The sequence below is a fragment of the Salvia miltiorrhiza genome, chromosome 2, assembly GCF_028751815.1.
Source record: "Salvia miltiorrhiza cultivar Shanhuang (shh) chromosome 2, IMPLAD_Smil_shh, whole genome shotgun sequence".
Taxonomy (NCBI): domain Eukaryota; kingdom Viridiplantae; phylum Streptophyta; class Magnoliopsida; order Lamiales; family Lamiaceae; genus Salvia; species Salvia miltiorrhiza.
This window is the reverse complement of record NC_080388.1, coordinates 22,145,873-22,155,610: the sequence shown is the minus strand read 5'-3', so window position 1 is coordinate 22,155,610 and position 9,738 is coordinate 22,145,873. Positions and strand designations below refer to the sequence as shown.

The 9,738-nt window shown below is 39.9% G+C and overlaps 1 protein-coding gene across 4 annotated transcripts; it reads right to left on the bottom strand.

Annotated features, from left to right (window-relative positions):
• Positions 1 to 4,729, bottom strand: LOC131011577 (protein METABOLIC NETWORK MODULATOR 1). Of its 4 annotated transcripts, none has more exons than XM_057939347.1 (3): positions 2,893 to 4,729; positions 551 to 1,626; positions 1 to 459 (listed from the first exon to the last, which is right to left on the bottom strand). In XM_057939347.1, the coding sequence occupies exons 2-3, from the start codon at positions 1,568 to 1,570 to the stop codon at positions 334 to 336; spliced, it is 1,146 nt and encodes a 381-aa protein (XP_057795330.1). In that variant the 5' UTR covers positions 1,571 to 1,626; positions 2,893 to 4,729; the 3' UTR covers positions 1 to 333. The 4 variants fall into 4 exon arrangements, with proteins under 4 accessions (XP_057795330.1, XP_057795329.1, XP_057795331.1 ...); XM_057939346.1 differs by having other exon boundaries at positions 3,374 to 4,729; XM_057939348.1 differs by having other exon boundaries at positions 1 to 450; positions 3,374 to 4,729.
• Positions 4,730 to 9,738: the final 5,009 nt, after the last annotated feature.

The window sequence follows — 9,738 nt, the reverse complement described above, 5'->3', positions numbered from 1 at the left end:
TTCATCTTGGGAAAAAATATATGGGTATGGCACAAAAGACGTGCATGCCACCAAAATATGAAGGAAGATACTTCCCCAAAAAAGATGAAAGCTATAGAATGGTCATGAGAGCGAAAGAAAAGAAGGAAGAAACTTTGGACAGCAAGTTACAAAATGGTCATCAAAGGCTGTGCATCTACAACACAAAATAAACATATCCCCTAAATGTCATCACTAAAAACCCCATCACCTGCTCTACACTTTTGGGATGTTGACCGCTGCGTTGCTCTGAGAGTTCCAATACAACTATGCTATACAAGTAAGGAAATCAGGTACACATGTTAAACATATCGATCATGGAGCAGCAGTAGCACTAGCTTCTAGTTTCGGGTCAGTTTCAACATCGGCATCCTTATTTGAACCGGAAGGTGGATGTTCAGCAATTTGCACCTGGTTCTCTTTCATATTCTCCTGTACAGCCTAACACAGGGCATTGAGTTTAAGCAGCCATGCACAATTTATATTTCAAATCATTTTAACAAAGATGTTAGCAACTTGCTGCTTTCCTTACCTGTAAGAGCTCGGTCATCCTGCCAGTTCCATAATTGAAGAAGGGTTTTGTCACAGAAGCACTCTGCACAGACTCAGTTGAGAAGGGCTCATTAGTATTTCCAGTGTCTTGCTTCGAGACAGCGCCTGAATCTTCTGCTGATGATTTAGTTGCTTCCTTGCCACTATCAGTTTGAGTATCTGATGATTCTGAAGAGCCAGTGTTCTCATTCTCAGTTGATTCAGTTGGATTTAGCTTTCCTCCTTGTCCGACCTCAGAAGTGCCACCTCCAATAAATGGATTGTTGTCATTCTGCTCAGTCCCTTGGGAACTTTGATGCCTCGTGTGGGGCTGTGTGCCTAGAAATAACTGGCTAACAGGTATAGATTTATCCGGAGGCAACATGGATAATGGTTCAACCATATGCACATCTCTGTCTCCGAAAGACATCACATGAGGGGTCCTGGATGTATCTGAAGGCATTTGGTTAGAGGTCACTCCATTCTGAAAACTAATGGGTTGAAGCACAACAGGAACAACACTGCCTCTTGCACCCACTGGGGGGACAGAGGGAGCTGCTAGTTGGGTTCTGCTTTTGCGTTTTGAAGGCACCAGAGCTCCAGCTTGGATAGCAAGTTTCTGGCGACGGGACCAGCCATGTTTTTCAGCAGGGAGCTGGACGTCATTTCTTCTAATCATTTGAAGATGAGGAGCAACATCATTTTCAGCTGTGACAGGAACATAATGTCCTGGCTTAAAAACAACTCCCCTCAACTTTGTAGTGGAATTTCCAATTCGAACAGTAAGCAGATAACCAGCATCAAATGTGGCCTCAACAACACCACTTACTGCCTGGCCCACCATACTGTTGACTCCATCAGCTCTCTGGGGATGGTATTCTTTAGCTCCTTCAAAACCAGGTGGTGCATGAGCAGCTTGTGCACGTTTTAAGCTCGGATCTTTGCGAGGACGACCACGTCTACGCTTTAATGGAAGGATAGAAAGGCCACTTGAGCCTTCCCCTTGGTTATATTGATTCATCCTAAGAAATATAATGAAGTTTCACCTGCTAGCCAACTCTCGTATAGTCCTGGCTCCTGCCAAACAGAAATATTTATCAAATTTACTAGGTTAAATGTTCTTATACAAGACTTTTATGCATAGAAGGTTGATGGTACAGTTAACACAAAGCAACTGGGTTGAGTCAACTATTCTTGGACAGCAGAATAAGTAGCAGGTTAGCTTTAAGCAAAAATTTCAGGAAGTGCTAATACATTCCCATCTAATCCAGAATTTTAAATATTTTTCAGCCAAAGCACGCAACAAAACAATTTATGGTTACAATATTGAAGCAAATAAGCTGAACGGGCCAGTAATATGTGAAATTAATAAGGTAAATGCTTCCAGTGTACTTTATATTCTTAATTTCTACAGATATACATTTAGAACAAACTGAATAAATTGAAGGTCAAAATGCTGAAAAGAATCTACCCTTTCAGGTTTTCGGACAAAAGATACAGGGCAAATTTTAAATTACAATCAAATATCAACCTTCAAGAAAAAAATTCACCACATAAATTGTTTCCAAGTGAGGCCTTCAGAGTATTTATTTTCTCATGTTTATATAGATGGGCCCAACAAATGTGCATATGAGCATAGCAGTAGAGCCGGCAATTAGGCCAGGCCGGGTTGACTCGATACGAATCCATCAGGCCAAGCAGTAGATTCAGGCTGGACTTGGCCGGCCTGCATACTGATTGGCCATATTTCTTATACGCAGGCCGCCTCAGGTATTTCCAGCAGCCAGTGGACCACTTTGGCCCTTAATTAAAAATTTACTTATTTGAAAAATAACATAAGTATTCTATTACTATCTCCAAATCAATCCTAATTAAGCACTGTGTTTCCATCTTGAAGAAGCAAAATTAACTGACATGAGTTGGACTTCCATTTTCTAAAACATCTACTGAAGGCCCTAATAAAAGATTAAAACAAATCACCTGAAATCTAACTAATAAAATAGTTCTATATGTCCCTTCGGGGACATCCACATGGTGAAGACCTTGCATTGACAGAGAGGTCTAGGGTTCAATCTAATCCGTCCCCCTACCCCCAACCAAAAAAATAAATAGTTGTATATATATATATATATATATATAGAGAGAGAGAGAGAGAGAGAGAGAGAGAGAGTAGTAAATAAGCGAAACTGCATATGAAATACACATTGAACTTGCCAATGGAACATGCAGAAGAGAAACTGAGAAAGTTGGAATTTGAACATCCTCACAGAAAAACTCCCACGTGTTTTTGCGAGGGTTAAACTTAGATAAAATTTAATTGTTAATTTGGAGTGTTGTTCTGACCTTTATGCGGTGGAAACGGAGGGTGGAGGGGCGTCAAATGAGTTGCAGCAGCCGGTGGGGATTGATTGTATCGGCGGCTTGGATGGGTGGGAAGGTAGAGGAGTTTAAATTAGATTTAGACCTAAGAATTAACGGAGGCTTTTCTAAATTATTTTTTAAAATAAAAATTGCCCGCCGGGCCTATCAGGCCGGGTCAGGTAGGCCCGGTTGATTTCGGGCCGGCATTTCCAAAATCTAGCTCAGACTCCCCGCCCTGACCAACCAGAAACTACCAAACACAGAAAATTTAACAAAAACAGCAAACGAAGCACAAAATCAGTAATCAACAACAGTCACCATCATTCCACTGAAATTATTCCCAAACAGCAAACCTTCTTCACAAAAACAAACATTGAAATCATATAAAGCACTCGATTCCCCCATTACTTCCATTACCGAAACACGTGCAAACACAAATTTGTCAATTCAAAACCGGACTGACCTTAGAAATCCACACTGCTGCCACTCTCCTCCCGAATTCAGCAGACTGAGAGTTCACCGAAGCCACGAAAGTTATCTTCGGACACAACACTGCTTCGATTATCGCCGGAGTTGGTTATATTTCAACAAATCGGCCGGAATCGTTGATATACCGGTTATTCGACCGATTCTATTTCAGTAAATTGGGGGAGAAGGGTTGAGTTTAGGGTTTTTGCGGAGAAGTAATGTAATCTAAAAATCTGAAGCAGACGCTCTTTCTTTTTGTTGAATTTTCATAATTAATTTTTTAATTACTCAGTTTTCTGGTTTGACGTCTCTGTCGTCGTCTCTCTCAAAAGGATAAATAAACATCTTGTTTTGCCATTTTTTTTTTTTTATTATTAATTTCAGGAGAGTACCATAGTTTTCTAGAAAATCGTTTTACATTAATTAATGTACACCCGTGTCTTGCACGATCACCATATAATTTAGAGTTAATATATTAAATTAGTCAATTTGTTATTCAAATAAAAATTTTAAATAATAACTAATTTTTATACTAAATGACTAAACTGCCCCTAAAATTAAAATTAAAAAATTAGCCACACCAAAATCTCTTCTCTCCTCTCGTCTCTCTTTCTCTCTTATGCTCCGCTCTCTCACTCACTCTCTCTCTCTCTCTCTCTCTCTCTCTCTCTCTCTCATACACACACACACACATCTTCGCTGCTCACAAATTTCACCATACTTCACCTCAATTCCTCCGAGTTATGTCAGGCGAAGAGAAGCCAGATCTCGACTTCGCTGCTGTATCCACTTGGGAGCTCCGCCATGGCAGCGTCGACAACGACGCTGGCCATCCATATACCAGCGGCGCGTCCAATCCCGACGACGATTTCGCTGATTTTTCCCAGATCGAGCCGATCTCTTCCATCGCAGCGTCGACGACGACGCTGACCATCCAAATTCCAGCGGCACGTCCAATCCACTTCGCCGAGTTGCGGTTGATGTGCGCTGGAGAGGTCTGCAAAATAATTAAAATTGAAGGTGGTGGATGATAGTTGGGGATTTTCAGAGCAAATTTCGTGTGCTTACTTTTGGAGTTTACGTTTTCATTTTCATGTGCTTAGTGGATTTTCAGAGCAAATTTCGTGTGCTTAGTTTTGGAGTTCACATTTTTTTTTGAAAGAAAAAAGTTTTGGAGTTTACATTTTCATTTTGATATGCTTAGTTTTGATAGTTAGTGGATTTTTTGAGCAATTTTCGATGCCACTTCTTTACTTTTAAATGTGAGGAAATTAAAAAAAATTATCACAAAATTTAAGTCCATTAAATTTTATTTAGATTTTTTAGTTCAAGTGAGTTTTTTAATAATTGAGATTTTGAATAATTGATTAATATTTTTGAATTCATAATTAGGTCTATGAATTCACAACTTAATGTTCTTGATTTCACGATCAGATCTATGAATTCACAACTTAATGTTCTTGAATTTACGACCAGATCTATGAATTCATAACTAAATATTTTTGAATTTTCAACCAGATCTATGAATTCACAACTTAATGTTTTTGAATTCACAGCTAAACTTATAAATTCACAATCAGATCTATGAATTCACAATTTAATGTTCTTGAATTCACGACCAGATCTATGAATTCACAACTTAATGTTTTTGAATTCACAACCACATCTATGAATTCACAACTTAATATTCTGGAATTCAAAACCAGATCTATGAATTCACATCTAAAACTATAATTCAGAACCAGCTCGATAAATTCACAATTGAATCGTTAGTGTTGGTTGTGAATTCGAGTTTTAAAACTCGAATTCATAACTAGTTGTTTTGGTTGTGAATTCTCGAATTCACAACCAATTTGATGAATTCACGACTGAATTGCTAGTGTTATTTGTGAATTCGATTTTTAAATCTCGAATTCACAACCAACTCTTCAAGTAGTGGTGAATTTGAGTTTTGAAGCTTGAATTCACGACTAATAATATTCGTAGTTGTGAATTCAAGCTTTAAAACTTGAATTCACGACTAACAATATTTCTAGTTGTGAATTTACAACTAATGTTTTTAGTTGTGAATTCAAATTTTGAAACTCAAATTCACAACTACTTGAATTCACAACCAAAATAAATCGTGGTTGTGAATTCGACTGGTTGTGAAATGCGCGAATTTTTTAAAAGGTAATGTTTTAATTTTTATATGCAAGGGTAAAATGATAAGTGTGACTATTTTTTAAAATTTTTATCTTAGTAGACAAATTTTAAGTTTACTAAAAGAAATAAGTTATTTTCAAAATCCACTCTATAATTTATATATTTAAATAAAAGTTGTGGAAAAATATTTTACGTTATAATTTATAATTAGTTTATGTTATTTCTATGGTAATGACATTAAATATTTTTTATATAAATTATTTTTATAATTAATTTAATTAAATTCAATTAAATAAATGATACTCCCTCCGTCCGCGAATTAAAGCCCCATTTGTCTCTAAATATTTGTCCGCGAATTAAAGCCCCATTTGCCTTTTTGTACCATTTTACCCTCCTACTTTATCTAAAATAACTACCTTTTGCTATTAATTATCCATTCTCATTTTTTAACCTACTTAATTATAGATTTAAGTATTCATCCTTAATTAATGCAAAATAAATTTATGTCTATTAATTTAGTCTCTCTCTCAAATGGAATTCTAGAGAATTCCAATTCATTTTGCAGTCGCCTCTCTCTCTCTCTACCATTGTTGTGTTACTCCATGGATCATCCCTGTGAAACTGAATTGATTGTGCCGGAAACCCCGGCCTCTGATCTCTGTGAATTGGCGCCGTGGTTGCTGGCTGAAACCGAGCCGCCGCACCTTCCTATCTCTGAATCGGAGAAAACGACGTCGGTATCTGAAGCGGCGCCGTGGTTGCTGCCGGATACTGAAGCGGCTCGTCTCCCTCTCTCTGAATCGGAGCAGATGTCGCCGGTAGCTGAAGCGGCGCCGTGGTTGCTGCCGGATACTGAGCATCAACAACAGGATGTGTCTCACTCCCCTTGAAATCATCCCTACTAAGAGAGTATATCACCACGCCAAGACTCAAATACATAATCAACAGCACCACACCCTGCCTCACCACCGACTGCTTACCAAACTGCGGCGGCTCCGCCTCGGAAAAATCTTGAATTTCATTGATGTTAGCCATGGCAGGAGCGGTCTTGGACCTATGCTGATTCTTGGAAGCTGGCAAAAAATGCTGGCTTTCTTGATCAAGATTTGATTTTTGAGGATGAAAATCGAAACCCTCACTGGTTTGTGAAAATCTGGGGCGGTGGATGAAGATGGAGATGTGGGGGGGGCTGAAAATCAGGCGGTCTTTAATTAATCAATAAAACATAAAATTAAGACTTAAATTGAAACATAAAATTAAATGGAAAGCTTAAAGTCAATAAAATAAAAGTATTCTCTTAAGTAAAGATTAGCAAAAAGTAAACAACTACCCTTATCTTTTACCTACAACACCTTTTTCAGCTTTCTTAAGCTCCGTGCCCAACTCCAAATGGGGCTTTAATTCACGAACGGAGGGAGTATATTTTAAAATTATACTATTAATTTCAACTACTTTTATCAATTAAATGTTACTCTCTATGCCCTATTTTTTATAATGGGATGTCCTATTACAAATGTTCCATATTTTTTTTTGATGCATTTTAAAAAAAGCATGACCTCTATCTCAAGAAAACATTCGAAACCCTAGTTCTCTTGCGCCGCTGTTCTTGACGCCGGCCATGGATTCCGACACCTCCTACCGTGCTACGCTTGACCTTGGCGGTCTTAATCATCCGAACGTTTCATCCAACTTTGAGCGACCACGTAATGATGCTTCTCCTCAAACCCTAGCCACCTCGTCTCCACAGGGTGGTGTTGAGGGCTGTAACCCACCGCTTCACCAGCAGACGGTTCTCTGCATGCCCTTGACCTTCCTAATCAGTGAAGCTCTTCTGATACAAATAATCATGGTTCATCGCCGCGCCAAAGGTTGACCGGGAAGGAACCTATTATTGATGATGAACCCTCTAGGGCTGAGTTGGAGACGGCGCACACTGCCTCTCCGAAACGCTCCTATGCTGCGATCACTGCACCGAAGCCGCTACGCAAGCCCGACGTCCCTCTACATCGTTATCATGCGTTAAAGCCGATTAAGCATGGGGAGTCCTTCTGTCTTACTGATGAAATAAAATTTTAGTTTGAAAAAAAACGAAAGAAGTCCTTCTCTCTGACTATTCCATGTGATTTATACATGCATCAAGTTGCAACTTTTAAATTTTCTCTGATTGGCAGGCTGTTACTCAATAAGGGTGATAAGCCCCAGAATTCTCTTGAGCTAAAGGTTAAACTGAATTCAATTTGGAAGCCTTCGGCTCCTTGGCAATTCATTACGATGGGGAAGAGCTATTATACTTTGAAATTTGAGTTTAAAATTATTTAAGGCCATTATTTTAGGGCTATTTGCAAAAATAGGCCACTATTTTTCGGACTTGCAAAAATAGGCCAATTATTTTAGTTTTTAGCATTTTTAGGCCACATTTGAACTCAATTCGGCATTTATAGGCCACTTTTTGGGGTCAAAATGTGGCCCAAAATAGCCTGATTGGGTACACATGTGGCCTAAAAATACAAAAAACTAAAATAATTGGCCTATTTTTGCAAGTCTGAAAAATAGTGGCCTATTTTTGCAAATAGCCCTAAGATAATGGCCTTAAATAATTTTAAACTCTTGAAATTTCGAATAATGAGGATAAAACTCTTGCTCGCTCTAAGGCTTTATGGAATATGTCATTTGGGCAGCTTCGTATTCTTGATTGGGTCTGAAACTTCGACCTTACAAGGTTGTTTTTTCTTTGGCTCAGGTCTGGGTGCGCATATATTATTTGCCGGTGGAATATTGGCATCCGGAAATTATAGCTGGCTTTTGCAATCTTCTGGAGCAACCTCTTCGGGTGGACGATGCTTTTATGAGTGGGGAGGTTGGGCAGTACACCAGAGTCCTCATTGAAATTGATTTAGCTTACCCGCTGCCGGAAATGATCCTTATCGACGGAGGTGATTACTCTTTCTCTATGGAATTTAGTTATGAGAATTTCCTGCTCTTCTGTCCTCGTTGCAGGATTACTGGTCATTCGGTGGATAAGTGCCGAATGATCTCTCAAGATCAAGCTCGCGAGAAGGAGAATGAGCAGTTAACAGAGCGGCCTAAAGCGGCTGTTAAGGGGCCGGATAAGCAGAGGCCTAAGGAGCAATGGCAGTCGGTGGGTGGGTTAGTCGCGCTATCTCACAGGAGAATCATTTTGTTGTTTTGAATGACAATGTGGATTTACCTCCGATTCATCCTCTCTCTGGTCGAAATTAGTTTGTTGTTTTGAATGACAATTTGGAATCGTCTCCGGTTCATCCTCTTTCTGGACCGGATCTTCTTGAGAAAATTTTGACACCGGTGAATACGCCGTTGGTGATAGCACAAAAAGATGTTTACTTGGAGGAAGGAATTGTTGAAGATTGTCTTGAGGACAAGCAGTTGGCCTCTCCTGATCAGACCAACAGTCGAATGGCTCAAGAAATTCATTTCTAAGCGTCGCTCGCCAGCTTCAAGATTGGTGCCTTCGGTGGAGGTTCTTCCAGAGCAGCAGTTTTTGGCAGAGATTCTTCTTGAGCGTCAGAAGTCTCCGGCGCGTCATGCCGAGGAGGAAGCTATGGCTGCTCAGGATGTTGGTAAGGTTTAATACAGCAACACGTTCAAACAACCGGTGCACCAGCCGGTGCATCATTCTTCTTCGTCGATGATTCAGCAGCTGGCTGTGGGAGTCGGGGAGGGTCAGTTTGAGCAGCGTGATACTGGTAATTTGTCCAACAACAAATCCATCACTCCGAAGGTGCATGCGCATTCTCCAACGCCGGTTCAGCAGCAAGCTAGAGGCCTTGCGGAGGGTCAGAGTGAGCAGCGTGGAGAGCGACGGTCCGAATTGATTGGCAAGAATAAGCTTCAGGTTTCTGAATCCAATTCTAAGGTGGATGCTCGTGCCAAGAATTTGACGGTTATTGAGAATGATATAAAAACTGAACGACTCCAGCAAACTATTGGGCAGCAAAGTATGGATTCAGTGGTCAAAAGGCCACGGGGAAGGCCTCCTAAAACTAAACAAGTAGTGCATAATCATAATAAAGCATTGCATCAACAGGAGGAAAGCATCAAAGCAAGACTTTGCAAATCTGTGGATACGGGGCATAAGCCGAGTGCCTATGTGGTGGAACGTGGTGATCGTGATAGTCTGTAGGCTATGAACAATGTTGTGACTAAGAGCTGGGCTGATGAGGTGGAGTTAGGTGA

Excerpts from the sequence above, each read along its gene's own strand:
- LOC131011577 (XM_057939347.1), bottom strand. The coding sequence starts at position 1,570 with ATGAATCAATATAACCAAGGGGAAGGCTCAAGTGGCCTTTCTATCCTT. Across the intron at positions 460-550 it reads GGATGACCGAGCTCTTACAG|GCTGTACAGGAGAATATGAA; the intron begins GTAAGGAAAGCA and ends GCCCTGTGTTAG.